Below are 20,587 nucleotides of genomic sequence, written 5' to 3'. Positions count from 1 at the left end.
TTTAAAGAACAAAAGTAAACTGTAAAGAAAACATGGCGCCCCCCGCCTGGCTAGAAATGTGAACTCTGAACAGTTGTTTTTGCTGGCATTTTTAGTGATTGTATGACTGTTTAGGTGAGCTTGTCTGCTGAATCTGCTAGTGTGTCTTGTCCTGCCTCCACCTCTGGCACCCTCTATACTTTCATTACACCCTACCCGAACCAGGGTTTGTATCCCCAGCTGGTGAGAGGCTGGGGTAGCTTGTGGTTGTGGAAAAAAAGATGGTTGTTGTGGTGTGAGGAGCAGTGATGGCTAGCATTAGGGGAGTGACTCTGGGACACCAGACTCCTGGAGGTGTCGTGGGCCCAACTAGTTGAAACACAGATGAAAGGAGGTTCCCACCTGATGACCCCAATGACATGTTGGTCAGCACTGCTCACTGGTATAGGGATTATAGGGATTATTCACTGAGTCTGGTCAGTGAGTCTAGTCCACCTGGCTATAAATGTGAACTCCCAACAGTGTGTGTGAACCTAGACTACTTTCATTTAGGCACATTTTTTTCTGATTACATTTACATGTTTTTTTGCAGTAAGATTCTTAAGATTTTTAATGCAGGACTTTATCTTGTAATGAAAAATTGAGGTGAAACATAAAATGTAAATACGTCCTTAGTCATTGTTGAACACATTTCAGTAAAGATTGCATAACCTGCAAATGCATTTGTGAGTTGCTGATGATCCTTGCACCATCTGCAGTCAGCATGTAAGATTTGCTTGAGACTTCCTTTTGTGGTCAGAAATCTGATCAGCTGTAGCAAGACCCTAATTACAAGTTACCAAAAATGGTAAATGGACTTGTATAGCACTTTTCTAGTCTAACTGACCACTCAAAGCGCTTCACTACATGCCGCATTCACCCCACTCACACACACTCATACAGCACGTCTTAAGATTCATAACTACGTGCTTTTTTCTAATCATTCACACACACATTCATACCCCCAATGATACACTGGGGGGGCAACGTAGGGGTTCAGTGTCTTGCCCAAGGACGCTTCGACATGTAGCCGGGGAAGCCAGAGTCGAACCACCAACCTTCCGATTGGAGCTACAGCCTTCTGAGCTACAGCCGCTACAGGAAGTGAGAAATGGTGGAATAAAAGCCTTAGAATTGACAATTTAAAGCCCTGACTTCAATCCCACTGAAATGCTGAGAAAGAATCTAAAATTAGTAGTTTATGTGAGGAAATATCTCAGAGCTTTTCTACATGTAGCAAGGAACTATTCCTTCTAGCTGAAGTGCAGGACTGATCAGGAGGTACTAGAATCATTAACTAATGTCACACTTCACACTGAAAGCCAAGGTTAACACGGTGAAACTCAAAGATAGGTAATACTGGATAATTTTCACAATACATATAAGACAAAACCTAATATATTTGTGCCCTTTTTTAAATTCTTTTTATATACCTGTGGATCATAGTACAGAAAATTTGAACCTCCCAACAAGCATCCAAGCACCACTCTATGCTGTTAGCCTTTATGTGTTAGTAAAAGTATTAAATTAGGCAAATTAGGCATAATCATAGAACTGCAGTCAACTCTCTAGTGGGAAGTATACCAACTTAAGCCATACGGAAATCTTTTGTTAAAGTCACAGAGATCAGTATAGATGAATTAATTAAGTCAGTCACGAATAAGAAAGTCACTTTATCACTAAAGCAGGCAGATGTTATCTGCAAAATCAGAGGTTCTTTATGAAATGACCAACTGTACGAGCAGTTCTGAGACATCACAGGCTGATAAAAACACTAGAGAAACCTGGTGTGCGTGTGTGTGTGAGAGAGAGTTTTTGTCTGTGTACCCTCTCTGATGGCAGTGCAAGGTGCCCCCTCCTCATGCTCCAGCCGTATCTCCTTTAGTGCCACCAGATTCTCTGTTAATTTGCTCCGCCCTTTAAACACAGTAGCGTACGTCCCCTGGAAACACATACAAACATACTGATAACATAACAAATATCATACTTAAGTAAAATATATTTGAGTAATGTTATTTTTGGTGTTATTTTTTGGAAAGTTTTTGGATTTGGAACTTCAGGATTGATATGATGCGGTTCTGTTCTGCTTTATCAGATCCATCCGATACACCTTGGTTCTCTGCCAGAAAACCTTGAATCCCTATTGGCTGGGATTGAGTTGCTGTCCTCAAAATATCTTGTTCACAGAAAAAATGGGGGAACAGACTGACAGATGGACCATGGTGACTATAACATTTATACCAGAGAGTTGAGTTGTGCCTGAAGGCAAAGCTTTTGATGTCAGTTCATTATTGGCCCTAAAAAAATGGCAGTAAATTTTAGATAGTGATCAAAAGAATACCCAAAATGAGTATGGCCGGCCTCAGAAACAGCGTTAGGAGCTCTGAAACATTTCGAGGGGGGTATGTCACATTACATCAAAGGGAACCAATGGAGGTGGTTCACACATCTGTTTAGAGTGCTTCTGAATGCCATTTTTGAAACAAATGTGACTGATGAAGAACTCTGGGAGGAGAGCCCAATCACAAAGTGATTATTTAGTACATCTTACATGGATTCATATGGACAGAGAGGACAGACTTAGCATACCTGATGAAGAGCTACCATGACACTAGTCCAGATAAGCAGCATAAAATGGATGGATGGATAGATCTATTGAGGACACTCATATGCCAGCAGGAATTATTTATTTCTATTAATAGGAACAGAATAACAAAGTTAATTGGACTGGATCCTCTGTCTGTTTACTTTCATTCTCATTCACTGTGCAGTACATAAACAAAAAACCTATAATAAATTCTGATTGACTGAATGAGGTTAGAAGTTTAAACCACCATCATCCACAAGCAAGAACAGATCCTCATAGCCCACATTGAGGTAATGCATGACACTCAAACGGACTTAGATCTAATCCAATGATTAGATTATGTATTTACTAATAAATAAAGCTTTAATGATCCTCATCTTTAATGGCATCTTTTACACTGCAGACTCTTCTTCAGGTGTTCTTATAATTATGGATGAACTACTGCAAGTTAAAAAGAGAGTGAATCTTTTCTATGTTTTGAAAATAAACACCAGAAAATGAGGTACTTTTCTCATGGCCACATGTATAGGGAGCATAACTGATAACAGACAACAAAGGTAATCGCCATCACTGATATCTGCTGCACAGCCTCATGACTGAGACTGATGCAGACAGTTTCTATCAATAATAATTCACAAATGCTAAAGGCGATAACCACTTTCACATAAATGCTGTGGGATTTAATAGCATTGGCTCATGAGCTTTCGTCAATCACGTAAATCGTCAATCAATTTGTCAATCACGTGTCCTACTGGACACATGAGTGCACTATAGTTTGCCTTGTATGTTGGCACCAATACTGACAGCCAACCAGGTAAATGATCAAGATGGCCGGCATAATCCATCAAAAAGGTGCTGATTTGTCCTCATTTGTTGAAGACAATTTTAGCTTCAAGACCTTGTTCCCAAAATTAGAGGGTTTACTTGTTGCGCAATCATCCCTTATTGGACTGCGCCTCAGCTGTCTTCATTGACCATCTTAAAATTGCTACAAAGTGTGAGAAACTGGCAGAGACGTACCTCACCCAGTTTTCCGAGCTTCACATACGTCTCCAGTTTCCCAAATCCTATGTCAGACTAGAGGCAAAAAGAAAGAGACAGATTTATCATACATTGGTAGTTTCCACTGCTTTCATTCTGTCCTCTGATTACACCTTGCATATACAGTCGTGTGAAAATGAAAGTACATGCTGTTTCAGTTACAGGGATTTATATATATAGACATAATTAAAAAAAAAACACTCAACAAACACAAAAACACTCAATCAAATAAAAAAAGAAACAATAATAATACAAAAAATTATACAGCCCTGACGGGGGGTTAAAATTGGCTTAACACGACCTCAGATGAGCAGCAACACATGACATTACACATGATTTATTTTACAAAAATAAGCTAAAATGCAGAAGTCAGATGTGAGGCCATCTGTCTGACAGATAAAGCTTGGCTGAAACTGGGTCATATAACAGGACAATGATCCAAACACAGCAGCAAATCCACAACAGAATGTCTGAAAAAGAAAAGAATCAGGGTCCAGTCAAAGTCCAGACCTCAACCTGACTGAAATGCTGTGGTGGGACCTTCAGAGAGCTGTGCATGAAGTGATGTAAACTTCAATGAACTGAAGCAATATTGTAAAGAAGAGTGGACCCAAAAATTCGATGTGAGAGCCTGATAACATCATACAGAAAAGGATTTCTTCATTATGGTTCTACAAGTTGTTAAATCCCGGGATGCACGTAGTTCTTCACACATTTCTGGTAAGGACCATATGATCTTTTATTCTCTCCAGATACTGAAAACTACTTTGTTTTGTACTTTCTTTTGACATGTATCTCATAATTGAAAACTGGAGAGAGAAAGACAGTAATGACTCCTTTTATATGAGTTATTATCAAAGTACTCATTTGGGAGTAACAAAGTAATATCAATGACAACAACAAGGTAAGATGAGAAGCCTAAAGAAGAAATACAGTAACCCATGTAATGTGAGCGGAGACATTTACTGGATAAAGATTGATGGTCAAATAGATTGCAAACTAAACAGATTACCAACCAGTGAAGCACGTCGAGACATGCGGCTGAGAGGTTTGCAGAGTGGTGACTTTTCACTTTCCAGCTGCAGCTTCTTGAGAAACTCTGGAGGCAGGCGGATGTCCATCGGCAGAGACATGCGCTTACTCACATCCTGAAGGAAGCAACAACAATATCTAGTCATGGTAATTCATTTTAATTTATTCAATTAAGAATGATTTTTTTTACGGATGTATTTGAAGATAAATGGGAGATATTACTGGTATTTCTTCAACTCTGAGTTATACCTGCATCGAATACTTGTTTCAGGGTGTCCTGGTAGCACATACATGAAGATCTAAGATGATCACATTATAGATTTTTTTTGTAATAGTAAACTGGTTGAGAATGGGGGCAATCCTTTTATTTCTCCTTCGTTCTCATGACAACAGTGGTAGCTCTCTGTCACGATGCTTACACCCGAGCACAAATATACAGAGGAGTGTCTGTGTGGTTTATTGCCACAGATCTGCAGATAAAGCTGTACCTTAACGCTGATTACTCTGATTAGTGCTCTGTCCTCGGAGGGGGAAAACTGTATCAGATTATATGTGTTCTAAAAAGCTTAATCATCATTAAGTGTCAGTCCCAAGATACTCTCAAACTTATTAGCTAACGCCATAAAGTTACTTAAATTGTGCCAACCAATATTGCTATAAATGTAAAAGTGGTTATCTTGAACTACTCTTAACTTGGGAAGCCATAAAAGATGAGAAGCACACTTAATTTAATCTGCCTTGTGTGAATGCCAGGTAAATAACAACACATGGTGTTTGAAAGAAAAAAAAGTGTCTCTTTAAACATCTGTGTATATCTGTGCAAGCTGAATCCAAAAATTATGCTGACTTTAAATTTTGCTCCCATTGTTGTATTAAACATCAGAAATTGGTGACACATCTTGAGTCATTTTTACAAACACTGCAACTGTTACTGTGTGAAGATCAATGAGGTATGATGTCTTTCTCACTGGATATGCTGTCACCTCCAAAAGGTGATATTTAGAGAAATTGGACCAGAGCCGAACTGAGGCTTCGGTTAACAACTAGCACAGTAATATCTGTTATATTCACCAATATAAAAACTTTCCTGTGTTATTGTGTATGTAACTGACATCATCACATAGTTTGTACAGCATTTCCCATTTTCAAGAATGCTCATTCAGGCCAAAATGACCTGTTATGATATTCAAAGAATATGCAACAACAGGCTGCACGGTGGTTAGAACTGTGGCCTCACAGCATAAAAAAATCCTGATTCAAATTTCAGCCGGGGCCTTTCTCTTTGGACTTTGCATGTTCTCTACATACATGGCACTCCCCGGCTTCCTCCCACAGTCCAGAAACATGCATATTAGGTTTACTATTGATTCTGAATTAACTGTAGGAGAGAGTTAGCGTGCATGTTGTTTATCTCATTTGTCTCTGTATTGCCCCTCTGATGGTCTGGTGACCTGTCCAGCGCGTACTCTATATCTCGCCTGATAGTCGCTGCAGCAGGCTCCAGCTCCACTGTGACCCTGAATAGGATAAAGCTGGTGTGGTAAATAAATTAATTAATGAATTAACGAATATGTGACCTTTTGTGGTCCTGAGAGCAACGGCATGTTAAAATTGTAAAAATGGAGTCCATTAAGGTAAGGGGTGCATTGTAAAGTGAATGTATTTTAGTCATAACTATGATTATTTTCTAACTTTAACCAAGTGATTTTGTGGCCTAAACCCAACCAGGAAGTGAGATTAATGCTTTAATAAAGTCTTGTTGTGTTAACTGAGAGGAGTGTGTGCCCACACATATGTGAAAAAACTTGCTGTCGGGTGAGCACACACCCAACGGTTGGATGATTGAAAGTGCTGCACGTAACTGCACCATCACCACCTTCATTTTTAGGAGAAAAGTAGTTAAACTCTCCATTAAGATAGTCACTGTGATGAAAGAAAGACATCACAACAAAAAGATTTTCCACAAACATTAAATGATATGTATTACTCTAATGGTATTCCTGTGAGTAATTCTGAGTTGAATTGAGTAGCACTGAGTTGGATTTCTCACCCCAGTTGAAAATAGCTACGGAGAGCCGTGGAAGCTCTGAGCCTTCTGGCTGTCGCAGCTATATTTCTGTCCTCAATGCTCCTTCCCGAGCACTTGAATGTCTAGTATGAGCTGGAACGAATCTGAATGAATCATACTCATTCTGAGGGGAATTTTTCTAAAAAGATGAAGCTGTGAATATTCTCACATCACCAAAAGAAAAAAAAAGTGAGGAGCTGTGGGAGGGTTAAAAGTTTCGGAGGTGACTCATCTCATTGAGCTGGCAGAGGTGGAAATGAAAGAGTTTAAACTCCTCCACTCTGGTACTTGGGTTGGTCTGGCTGTGTTTATTATCAGAATGTATCTAACGCTTATTAAAGTTTCCTAGAAGAAAAAATGAATGTCATTTTTCCATTTAATCAGAAAATACAGCCCCCTCGAACGACTATGACTCAAACAGAATGTTACATATGTGCCATGTAACATTCTTTAGACTTGAAGATTTTTGCCAAAATATGTTCAATAACATGGAAATAAAAGACTTTTTAGCTATGAAACTATTGTTTATTCTATTTCATAGCTGTTCTTCAGAGGAAAATCTCAGTTTTTGGATCCTTTAAAATCTCACTCTGACCTGATAAGCATAGAGACGTTATCCATAAGGTCTGGTGTTGTTCTGTTTGGCTTCAAAGTTGTGAATCTGTTAACCAATCAAATTTGAAGAATTTCAAGACCTCGAATATACTACAATAGATACTTTTTCAAACTTTAATTTTTCCTTGGTTTGGATAAAAATATCTCCATCCAGATGGAAATGCAAAAATTCACTCAAAAACACTGAAATAATCATGCCAGGCCAGTAGAGGGTGATAATGTCTACGTTAAGGACATGTCAAAATACAAGAGAAGAAAATTCTGAGCGCGTCCAGTTTGATTGTCTAATAGTGAAAACTTCAGAAGCTTTTTAACTTTTTGTTATGATTCCAGTACATGCTCATTATACAAAACAACAGTGGGCATGCATGAAGTCGGATGAGATGCCAGGAACCTCTGTTTGTCATTTGCATGATACACTGAGCCTGGGTTTTTAAAAATGTTCACTTTCAAAATTGTTTTTAAAAATCTTGTTGCATTCTTTTGACTAGAAACGCTGTGTGGATTAGAGGTGCAAAAACAAGAAAAAGTTTGTTTTGCAAAATACAATACATGTTAGTGTGGCCAGGACCTAAAACACAGCTCAGAGTTTAATAATTAAAAGAACAGAACTGCTTATGTTGCTGCTGATATCGTTGTCTGACTGACTTTGGTGTACTTCAGTCTGCACTGGATCCGAAACACAGATTCTTGATGAGGAGAAGCCTGGTTGCGTATGTTTACAATGTGAACATATGGCATGCCAACTCATCCATCTGTGATAGTAACCCGCAGGTTCACTCCTCACTAAGTAGCCCTGCTACTTACTTCCATGGAGAAACGTCTGTGCTGGGCCTTGCTGTGGTAGTGGAGTTGGGATGGAGACTGAGCTCCCGGTGTTGTGGCTTCTGGGCTCACTGGGCTGGCATCATGAGATGGAGGACAAAGCCTATCTGGAGTCAAGCCTGACAGAAGGAAAACACCATTAACACTACTTGGTATGCTGTGCATTCTGATTGGTTTTAACCTCCTTCAGCTATAGGTTAAGATCTGGTGACTGTGAAACCATAGCAATCACACTGCTTTCATACTAATCAGACCATTCAGTGACCTGAAGTACTTGCATTTGTCATATTTCTGTGCTCATTTGTTTTGATTTTCCCATAGAAAGATGCTGAACAGATGGTTCATTAATTAGAGAACTAGAACTAACGCTTGAACAGCAAACATCCTTCTCTAGTCCATGTGAATCAATAAATTCAGCTTCAAAGATTCATATCTGAACCTGACATCCGTGTGGCTGCAAAGTGTAATTAGGCCTGTCATGATAATTACATAATTATTGCTGAGCCTCATCATACTGTATGTGGACTTACATCATCTACACTGACCTTGATATTATCTGATGTGTTTGTTGTTTACATAAATCTGTCACAGACATTTCGGTAAACATGATGCTGGAGCAAACCGCAGCGTTTTTTTCCTAATGAAAAGAAAAAAATATATGCTGGTACACATTTTGCTGTAATTTCTGAGCCTGCTGCTTCAGTTCTGCTCGCCTGCTCTCTGAGTCAGAGTTTGACTGTGGTTGGGGCTCAGGCAGCTCCTTCACACCAAGCCACAGTTAACTGGGTGAAATGAAGATAACATGTTATTTCAGGATAATTAGTGTTTTGTGGAGGAGATGCAGAGAAGAAAAGAAGGTAAGACATGCAATGAAAGTCTCAAGAGCCAGGTATGAAAACACAGACATTATAGTTATGTGGTATTTGCTTTAACATGTGCTATTTTGATTTGTCAGTTGATATACCGTTTGTAACACGGGCTTATTTGCTTTTCTCTAGAGGAGAAAATTTGGCCTTGTATGATGTTTTCTTGCATGAAATTACAGGCAGTTAGCTCCACTTAACTTAACGCAAAGGGTAAGGAACAGAAAAACCAAGACTGAGAAGCAAAGCATGCAGGCTACAGTAACACAAAGTTAAACAGTTAGCCTTCATAGTTTTTCTTCTTAGTCACTTAGTGTTAATTTATGGTATGCTGATTTGTTTTTAACCACTGAACCGGGCCACTGTAGTTGTTTCCCCATTCCCAGTCTGAACCCAACAGAATTCTGTCTTTGTCATGTTTAGCATTCAGACATTAGCACCTCAACCTCCCTAAATTGCTCTTAATAGGAGAGCCACTAACAGTAATTACCAATTTGCTGAACTATATACAATGCAAAAGTGTAAGAGGGACTAATAAAAGCTGTCACTGAATCCAAAACTCCATCATCTACATGGAACATTTTTATTATTTCTTTTTAGTTGAGTTTAGCTAAGTCTCACTGCTCCTGATAACCTCTTTTCCAGCAGCATGCACCTCAGCAAAACTTACTGCAAACTGGTAAAGATAGCTGGTGAACCTAAATAAGTAGATGATGAAGATGAAAATGAGGTAAGGGGACAAACAATGTGAACAAATTTATAAAATACATCAAATATCACATTTGATAGGCAAAAAAAAATCTGCATGAGGAGGTTAGAGGTGTTGGAAGATGGCACCACCCACCCAGTGCTAAGTAGGAGAAAAAAGTTCTAGTCCTGTCCTGACCACAAGTGCCCTTAAGTAACTACTTTAACTCTTATTTTTGCATTCAGCTAGTGTTTCCTTGCACCTTCACTCACTATTTCATCACTTTTTTCACACAATGAAAACTTCTCGGTTAAGGGAACTATATAAAAAACAAGATGGTTTTGGTTAGAAAATATAATTGCTTGAATTCAAATTCTGAGTCTTCTGAGTCCAACCCCTCTGGCTGAGCACACGAAATATGCTGGACACACAAAACAGTAGTTTTAGCGCTGGATGGCACAAAATAAATACAGATTTAGTCTTTTTCTATGTCAGCAAAAGTACAGTTTCTGTTATGTGACTATTTCATATTTTTCCATGTGACTGGGCCAGATGGCTGCTGCTCTGTTTGTATGATAAGTTAGCTTTAATACTACAGTTAGTTACACTGACATGAGCTGGGGATCATAATGCACTCTAATTACCCAACTGAGTGAGCAACAACTGTGTGAAAAAAAGACAAACTTAGCCATCTGGATGTTTGCTATTTTGGCAAAAAAGACAAAAGACAAACAAAGACAAAAAAAATGCTGCCAGTAAGACTGGATTTGACTGAGAGGGGTGGAAACATCATTATTACTCATCAATGGCATGGTAGCCACGCTCTAGAGCATAGCATGCTTTACTGTATTTTTCCTGTTAAGCTACTAAATGTGTATTCTGCTGCAATAGAAGACTTAAAACTAGCGACTTAGGCCAGAAACTCAGAAAACTCTCTATGAAAGTATTCCCTTTTCATTTGGAACAGAAGGTTTAAGACACTTCTGTATTGGCTGTATGTTTTTGACTGAAAACTGTAATCAGTTTGTGTTTTGCCCATCATGCAGGGTTTCTACACATTCCTACTACACAAAAATCCACAAATTTTGACCATGTTTGCTATGATGCTGCCACCTATTTGCAAAATGATTACAGTGACGCATGCTGTAGCTCATATCAATTAATTACCACCTTTCAAGTTACATTGAATGTTAAGAGGAACACAGAAAAGCAACATCTCTGCCCAAAGAGGAAATAAATGAACCCATGCTATGTATTCTCCTGTTCCTTCCGTCAACATATTGAATAATAAAAATAAAATTTCTTTCAACCCTATTCTTTTGTCTCTCTTAATAGTAAAAAAAAATATTATAAAAAAGGTACATATGATCAAGCTCACTCTGACTCAGCCAGTCTCACACAATGGTGGAGTGATAGGGCTTCACTAGCTGCCTGCTTGAACCACTATGAAAAAAAAACGAACATAGACAGCAGGTAAATGGTCGACTTTTGCCTTTAGATCTGAAAAGGCAGACTGTAGTCTATGGCTAAGAGACCCATATTCTCTCTTGATATGTTACTGTTTTCTGAATGAGTTTCTGGTCTCAGTCACAAGGTTCAACTCTACACTACAACATAATGTTCACTTTTTAAAACCACAGTCCTTTTTTGAGTAAAATAGACAATAAAACGAGAGTATTTTTCAAGGGTTCTTAAACTCTGAACTGGCGTGAGGAAACAGTGGCGAGGAACAGTTCCTTGATATGTCTCCTCAGGTCACCAGCATATGAACTAACATTAAAAAAAGAAATTAATAAATAAATAAAAAACACTTTAACATACAGCAAAACTGATCTCCAACTGCCATCTGCTCAGTAAGACAGAGCTTGCCAGTGCAGAAGGGGGCCATAGTGTGTACAGTATGTTGTATAATAAGGGAAACTGTAAGACCGTGCTAACAAAAAAAAAAGACAAAACAGATGAGTGCTTTGTGTCTTCCAGTAATGTACAAACAGTTTCTCTGGACTCATGATTATCAGTTTATCTTCACTTTTTTCACTACACGTGGACGTGTCCTGAAAGTTTTAGCCGTTATCTTTCATCACTGCTGCCTTCCTTCTCATGCACTCATTCCCTAAGGCTGGGCTAACTTGTAAGTGACAAATTACTAACATGTGGTAAATGGGCTGCACTTATATAACCCCATGATCACCTTATCTGTGTTTACAAAGCACTGGCCAAAGTGTTTCTCATTCACACATTCACACGCAGATGCCATGCAAGGTACTTCCTATTGAAGCAGCTGTCAAAGAGAAGAGCAGGGCTGAGAGGCTTATTCAAACACACATAAGCATGTGGAGAAGCTGTGGACTAACCATGCAAACTGTGCTATTAGAGGAGAACCAATTCTCCACTTGCGGCAGGACTATTGCACAGGTGATGTTAATCAGTAATTTCTAACATGTGTTCTTAAAAAACAAATCAGTGGCTACAACAAGAGTGCGAATTATACAGTGACAATTGGGGGGGGGCAACACTCATTCTGTCAGTGGGGTTACATGATGAGATAAACTCGATTATAGCTATAGTTGGGTTATGATCCTTATCTGAGCAAGGGTAATTATCCTTGGATATATGGCGGTGAATGAATCGAATCACTGGTACAAAGTATGTCATACCCCAGTAGATAAGTGGCGCTGTACCCATATCAACTATCGCTAATAGAGCCACTTCCGGGTTGACGTCTTCCCCACCAACAACAACAAAACTAAGGCATTTGAGAAAGATGGCGAAGGAAGAACAAGATAAAGCTACGTCCCTCTACATTTGTGATGAGCATGGTTATATGATGCGCTAATACACAAACAACACTGCAAACACGCAAACATCTGTATTATATTTCTAATGTCAATTCAAATTAATGTGGTTTCGAAAAGGGGGTAACTGTCAAACCTGGCAACGCAGCACGCTTTAGGCATTGCTTACAACTTGACCCCAGTGCACACCTGCAGGTTACTAGAGTGACGTGCACACAGCACAAAGCTAACACATGATAACATGTAAGCTAAGATTCACATGATGACATTTTACATTTAGATGGAAAGCCATAGAAGCACATTAGCATTTGTCTGAAGTCACCTGACATATATAATTCTGAAACTTTGAAAGTGAGAAACTTAAGTGTAATAAACTAGTTGGATAACAACTTACATTGATCTACAGCTACTTGCAACACAGCACTCTGGCACAAATGAATTTTTGTGCACACGCCGACATGGATGTGAGGCAGTGACAAGCAGACAGACAATGAAATGATATAGTTTCCTTCAGGGGTGTCTAACATTTTACTACAAGTATCTTCCTGGCATGAATATGGAATTCTCATCCAACATCATTGTCTGACCTCACAAATACACTTCTGGAAGAAAAGAAAGGAGTGGAGACTATGTTTTCAAATAGTTAAGATGCTCACATATTATCTGTTTGCAAGATGTCTTCTGTGAAAGTCATAGGTGCTTTTCTGGGGTTACTGTTCCTTTAAAGGTGGCACTTTATGCCCTTTTTAACAATTTGACAATCCAACCTTTTTGACATTTCGACTGATAAACGCAGAAAACAAAGGAAGTTAGGTACCTCGACACACCTCAAACTTCTTGTTTGTAGAGATTGGTTTGCTATGATTAAAGTGAAAATCACAGTAATGACCACTGAAGCAAAATTTCTTACAAATATATTGTGAGCACACCAGCCTCAGTAATGCAAAACTACCAACCAGAGTAGTGGGAAGAAGAGTCTTTATACAATATTGTATTCTGTAAGGGACGTCGGCAGCCTCTGGGCGTATGCATATGTGCGTTATCACATAAAGCACTCACAGTTTCCATGGGGACAGTGGCGAACTAGGGAAGGTCTCCGTATTGAGGAGAAGGCCCCATCAGTATGCTTCTTTGAAGCCTCCTTCTGAATATTGTTTTTTATTGACACATTTATATGCATGCACACAATCATGAATATTAACTGCTCAGCCTATGGCTTCTGTCTCACTGAATATACAGATATGGTAGGGCAGGGCAGCTCTCAGATTTCAAAATGCCTGGAGGAGTTTTACAAGACGTTTAAGCAGCACTACAGATAGGCTGTTGACAAGCCATGCTGTGGGCAATATTGACTGTCAGTCTAAATGGGCTGGGAGGCTAAAATGACAGCCTGTTTGCTGGTCATTTGAATATTACAGCTACACTGCTCCTTTGATCTCCTGATGCTTATTCCAGTAAAGCCAACTCCAATATGAGCACACACACACACTCACACACAGCGCCTGATTGTTGAGAGATATAGATGGACGTCAGCCTGACATATTGTAATGAAAAGGATGATCCATTATGCTATACCACATGATGTGGCAGCCTTTCCAGCTGAAACTGTACTTGGAGAGAAGAATAGAAGAAAGGATTTAGGAAAGTAATGGAACCTTCCTGAAAAATTGTGTAATTATTATCCAATTGCGAACATTTCCATAATCACATTCATTTGAACCCACAAGCTTGTCAATACAGCCATCAGGCAGCATAATAATGGGCTCAGTTTTTCAGTAAGATCGCTAAAAGACAGGGCAACCTTTATTCCCATATCAGTGAGAATAATTTTATTGTTGAATATACAACAATCAGTACAGTCATTTCAATGCTCTAATATTATGGGTGGAAGATTATGTCTATGAAAGTATGAAGAATTACCATCTTGAGGTTGTGTGCACTGTGTCAACTAAATTCCAGGTTGAATCCATATCTGTCCAGACTCATTTAGACTGTTATAACTACCTCGGAGAGATTCAGTTAAATTACACGAACATGGATGTTGCTGTGAAGAGGCTTAAAATTCTAAACAAAGCTTGACAGTTTTAACTGTGCCCCACAGAAGACCAATTGTTGAATCTCAGGTTCAGGAGGAGCAGTGTGGCTTTCACCCAGGTCGTGGAACAGTGGACCAGATCTTTACCCTTGTAGAGTTACTGAGTGGATCATGGGAGTTTGACCATCCAGTCAACATGTGTTTTGTAGACTTGGAAAAGGCTTATGACTGTGTTCCCAGACGGATTCTGTTGGGTGTGCTGATGCATGGGGTACTGGAGTTGCTTTTACAAGCTATCCGGTCCCTGTATAACCATAGCAAGAGCTGTGTCTACATTCTTTGCACTAAGTCTAACTTGTTTACAGTGTGTGTTGGACTCCACCAGGGCTGCCCCTTGTCACCAATTCTGTTCGTGATTATCAAGGACAGGATCTCAAGGCGTAGTCGTGGAGATGAGGGTGTCTGGTTTGGGAACCTCAGGATTGCATCTCTGCTTTTTGATGATGTGGTTCTGTTGGCTTCTTCAAGCCATGACCTTTAGCGGACACTGAGCTGATTGCGAAGCGGTCAGGATGAGGGTCAGCTCTTTCGAATCAGAGGCCATGGTTCTCAACCGGAAAAAGGTGGAATGCTCTCTCCAGGTTGGGGATGAGTCCTTGCCTGAGGCTGAGGAGTAAAATAATCTGGGTATCTTGTTCACGAGTGATGTCAGAATGGAGCGACAGATGGACAGACGGATTGGGGCTTCAACAGCAGTAATAAGGGCGCTGCTCTGGTCCATTGCGGTGAAGAAGAAGCTGAGGCGAAGTCTTCCATATACTAGTCCTTTTTTGCTCCAACCCTCACCTATGGTCACGAGATCTGGATTGTGACCAAGAGAATAAGATCGCGGATATAAGAGGCTGAAATGGGTTTCCTTTGGATGGTGGCTGCGCTCAGCTTTACCTGGTGTTCACACCAAAAGCAACTTGAGCGACCGCGGTGACCAGCTGCCATTCATTTTCAATGTACGCTGGCGACAATGAGCAACCAGAGAAACCGGCGTGGGTGAGCGACGTGAGCGAAGCAGCAAAAGTTGAGAGAGGCTGAACTTTATGCAAATGAGCAGCGGAACGACAGCGGCGACAGCCAATTGTGGGCCGATCTGGATTCTGAAGGCGGAAAAGAACAGAAAAAGGCAGAAAAAGAGGAAAACAATGGAGGAGAAATTAATTATTGCAGTCTCCGGTTTCCCAGAGCTTCTCAGGACATTATGGACCCAGATGGACCGACGGCAATGGGTTTCCATCTGCAAATATGCAGCTGCAACACAAAGAAGTCTGCTGAGAGTGCCTTCCATGGTGAAAGACAGAACCGATGCATTATTATATGGATTATTATATATGCCTGCTTGAAAGATCCGCCCATTCGGTCGCTTTGGTTGCTTCAGTCACTGCCTGCCAATCGACCGCAGGCGACGCGATGTGAGCGACCAGAGCGACCACAGGTGGTTTTGTTGCTTTTTGGTGTGAGCGCCCAGTTAAGCTTGTTTTTTGGGTGCCGCGTTGCTCACAAGGTCAAAATGACATATTTCCGCTTGGCACATAGTCGTACACCAGTCAAAATTTGTAAGTTGGCTTGCAGGGAGAATGATAAACAGGATAGACCAATTCGAATCCAGACTTAGCGAGGAAGTGAGTCTATACAGGCACCTGTACGACACACTGAAAGAACATGAAGGACCACGTCAACTCCCAGAACTTGTGGACGGAGATTGGTAGAACTTTGGGGAATTTGCTGTTGTTTCATTCACTGGTATTCACTGAAATTATCATTATTGCATCCTGAAAGGTAATGATAATTCCCAAGTGTGTCCATTGAAGCACACTCTTTCAGAACAAACAAAGAAAAGGTAACACAATACACTTAAAAGTCCTATAACTGACTATAATGGTGATAACACATGGAAAAGAATGGAAGGAGACTTTGGAGGTGAGATGGGCATCATCATGCCTATTGAAATTATAACTTCTGTAGGCTCATCAGCTATTATGTAAGCAGAGGTGAGAATACTGATCATTGCAACTAGTGGAGCATCGACTCGTGCCACTATATATGACTGTCAGGACACCGTCGCGCGAGCCTGCCTCTTAAAATCAAGTGCATTCTCAAAATAGCCCCAATATATATAAACTAATATCTGGTCGCTCACAAGAATTGTACACAACACAAAAAGATTCTAAACATGTTTATTATTGTTTGAAAATTAAGCTATTCCACTTTTTAAAGAAACATGACAAATGACATTGCAATGTTAACTGGGTGACATGTTTCCCCATTTTAAGCGTGCTAGCATGTTGCTATTTGCTAATTAACACTAAATGTAAACACAACTGTGGCTATCAGGAACTTTATCACAGCTATAACAGGTATTTGGAAAAATCAAAGAACAGGATAGTGACACTTGATATCGATAACAGGGCCAAAAATGGATGTCGCAGTCAAACGTCAAGGCAAACCACTAAATGTTCATCTTTTACCACATCTTGACGACTGGGCTAGGTTTTCAAAACAAAACATGTCAGATATAAAACAAAAAGGAAAAAAGTCTCACCTTTGATAGACTAACATAGATCTTTGTACTTGTGTATAAAATATAACAAGTCACTCTCACATAGATTATATTAAAATCAACTGACTTCAATAACTTCTTATTTCTTTTAATTAGACCTGCTTCCAATAGAGTTGGACATTCAACATTTCATAAGCATAAGGGAGTTGAGAAAATAGTTTTAACTAGACTTTGTGTGAACCAGAGGAACCTATCTAATGTGAAACATTGTTTGTTAGTCAGGCAGCAGGTCCTGGCTACCCCATGGGAAACTGACTCACCCACATATTGTTACTCAAACATGCACGCATGCACGGCTTTTCTGCATAAAAATGGGTTTGTTTCACTGTAGATGAACGTGTATATCTGATTAAGCTTTTCATGTGTGCATCTGTGTGAGCGTGCATCATCAGAAGATGTTAAAGACTTTGTATTCTACGACATATTAGTGATTGACCAACTGTCTGCTTTTAATTTCAAATGAGACATGATTTAGATTAAAATTTTGATAAAAGTAATCATAAAAAATACTAGTTTTCCATTACAAAGTATCGTAATGCAGAAATGAGGCAGCACAAATCCAGTGTTAGGATCAAAGAGCCTCAGCTCTTTTGACCTTTATCTTTAAAGTATTCCAACATTTCTGATGGTTGCCACACAGCAAAGTAAATGTCTGTGAGATAAAACTACCTGGCTCCGCTCATGCGCAGCTCAGAAATAAACTAGCATGAGCAACGCTAACTCTCGTCCTCTCCTTGTTAATTCACAGGTACGGTAAAAATGAATGTTCGGTATTCAGCATAATTCCATAACTAAGGTGAATGCTTCCTCAATTACTCTGTAAGGTGACGAGATCATTTTGAGTCGAATGTGTTTTAAGTTTAGTTTTGAGTTAATTGTCCCGACGTGTGTCGGCGAGGTGACTTGTTTTCATCTACTTAGTTTCACTGAGTGTTGGTGGTAAGAGTTTAAGCAACAATAGTGATCTGTAACATGAGAAATGTGTGAAACTATCGTTAAAAGTGATCTGTCAGCGGCGTCGAAGCTGTAATCCGAAACGCCAGGTTCAAACGACACTCGCGGGTTATGGCGCGATATCGCCATTTTGTTAAGTGTCGTCCATACATGTGTGTGGAAGAGAGAGATGGTAATTGTATTGTACAAATGTTTATATGATGTTAGTGTAGGATAAGTGTAAGTAGGATTGTATGTGTATGATGTGAGTTGATTAATTCAGAAGGAAAAGTGAATATGTATTGTGTTGATGCATATTACATGTTAAACCAATTTCTTTTATGAAATATGTGGAGTTTATATTTTGCATTGTATCAGAAATAAACTAGCATGAGCAACGCTAACTCTCGTCCTCTCCTTGTTAATTCACAGAGTTAGTACATGTATACCTTGGCTACGCAGTGCTCTCTAGCCTGTGTAACCCTTGCTGCTGGTCCAGATTTCCCCTAGGTCTGGTACCGGTAACATAAACATGGATAAATAATGTATTTCCATATGGTGGATTAATATTATAAAGTGGTACATTTAAAACTTGACCCTGATCTTTTGCAAAATCTAACCAAAAGGTTAGGTTCCTAAACCAAACCGAGAAGTTTTCATGTTAATTTCAGTTTATTTAATTTATCTATTTTAAGTAAACACTTTGCTTCTAACACTGCTGTGGTTGGTCACGCCAAATGAATCCTTGTGTGTATATTGAGCCCTTTTTATATTAGTCAAGATCCAATAACATCTGGCTTTTGAGTGCAATGTAAAAATGTTTCTTATTTAGTCACAGATCAATTTACTCTGGAGTAGTCACAGGTTTTATTGAGCCCAGCTTAGCACGGTATCGACTGTACAAGCTCATTTTCACCAGTGTTGCCAGGTGTACGATAATTATCGTATTTGTACGATAATTTTGCCCTGTGTACGATGTATAATCAATAATCCCAAAAAAGGCCAAATATACGATAATTTGACCATTCTGTGAATGTGTGGTTGTAATCGGTTGTAATCAGCCTGTCGCAACTGTCTATAGGATTTTTTTGTGAACCTTGAAGGCATTTCCAAGTAATCAAGCCAATAGAGCTTTTCTATGTGAGCTCTGAGTGACGTGAATGCTTTTGCCTCAGAAGTTCCTAACAGTAGGTGGCCTCCAGGCCTCATTATTTGGCTCATTAGTTCCCACTCGTCATTGTTTACGGGGACATTTAGCCTAATGCAACTGTGGAGCTGCTGATGAATCCATTCCGTACTGATGCAAAGCCGTGAGTGCCTGTTAGACGCTATTCAACACTGGAGTGACTATAGCGCATCAATAGACTTGTTATTTTGGTTATGATGGGTGTACGATAATTTCTCTCAAATTACGAGAATTTTATGTCTCTGGTATAATAATACTACATTTCCCATCTGGCAACACTGATTTTCACTGAGGCTGCTGCAATCAGGGCTACAGAGTGGCTACACAAAAAAAGACAAGACGGATCGATTTTCTAAAAACATATTTTCTTAATGTGTTGTTGAGACAGCCGGCTGCTTGGTCTCTGTCTCTGCTGTGTGGAGTCAGTACAAACAGAAATAGTAAACTAGCCCAATTGACAAGCCTGACCATGATGTATAAAAACTGGTTGGATAGATGTAGTTTTCAACTCAGGATATAGTTGTGCCAGGGAGATTCTCCCTACTTCTTTGTTTTGTGCTAACTTTGGTGGATAACCTCTTCAATCTGACAACATGCATCACATAATGTCATGTCTCCAACTGCAACTCTTACCCTTAACGTTTTTATGTCCCGCCGGCGGGACGTTGCGTACTTCAGGGCAAATCTGGGCTTTTCCTCAGCCCCCCTTTATATGTAACTAAATATGTTATATACCGTTGGAAAGCTAAGGGTCTTGCGATTCATATGCTGTATGGCAATCCAGGATACAATCAGAACTGTGGACACAGTAAAAACTTAAAAAACAGTCGCAAAAGTAAAAGTCACCTATAAAGCCTGACAGTATTCTAAGAAAAGATACAACTCTAACAAAAACGGCCGTGTTACGTTGGCAAGGTTCTAGTTCATGTACTCCAGTAAAATAGTTAGTCAAGTACAACAAGTATTACGCCCACAGAGACAGAAAGTCTGCGGCGGATTTTACTTTGGAGGGGCGCATGAGCTACTCATGAAATTCTGAAAACAACGGTATGCAGTTTGAGGGGTGGTCTCTTCTTCCATATATGGAAAACGTAACGCGTAAAAAGCGTCACAGAGAAGTAGTCTAGCTCTTTGAGTTGCAAGTCAGTCGTGTGTAATTTCAGATTCTGCAGTTTATTCGTTTATTTTTCTACAACATAGCTAAACGAATGTCAAAACAAAATACAGTGACGAGGAAGCCTCCGAGTTTTGCAATAATTTGCGTGCTGGACATATTTTAGTACGATTTCT

At 39.6% G+C, this 20,587-nt stretch overlaps 1 protein-coding gene across 1 annotated transcript in view; it reads right to left on the bottom strand.

The window, feature by feature from the left end:
* cdk18 (cyclin dependent kinase 18) overlaps window positions 1-20,587 on the bottom strand; it is a 69,681-nt gene that overhangs the window by 22,514 nt on the left and 26,580 nt on the right. Inside the window, exons 4-7 of the mRNA XM_072382916.1 lie at window positions 8,169-8,305; window positions 4,663-4,794; window positions 3,626-3,682; window positions 1,846-1,960 (exon numbers count right to left, since the gene is read on the bottom strand). Coding sequence (XP_072239017.1) covers window positions 1,846-1,960; window positions 3,626-3,682; window positions 4,663-4,794; window positions 8,169-8,305 — 441 coding nt within the window. The remainder of the gene's footprint in view (window positions 1-1,845; window positions 1,961-3,625; window positions 3,683-4,662; window positions 4,795-8,168; window positions 8,306-20,587) is intronic.

Source organism: Leuresthes tenuis, unplaced genomic scaffold, assembly GCF_036924035.1.
Source record: "Leuresthes tenuis unplaced genomic scaffold, fLeuTen1.0.hap1 SCAF_3, whole genome shotgun sequence".
Lineage (NCBI taxonomy): Eukaryota > Metazoa > Chordata > Actinopteri > Atheriniformes > Atherinopsidae > Leuresthes > Leuresthes tenuis.
This window is presented reverse-complemented; position numbering and strand designations above follow the sequence as displayed.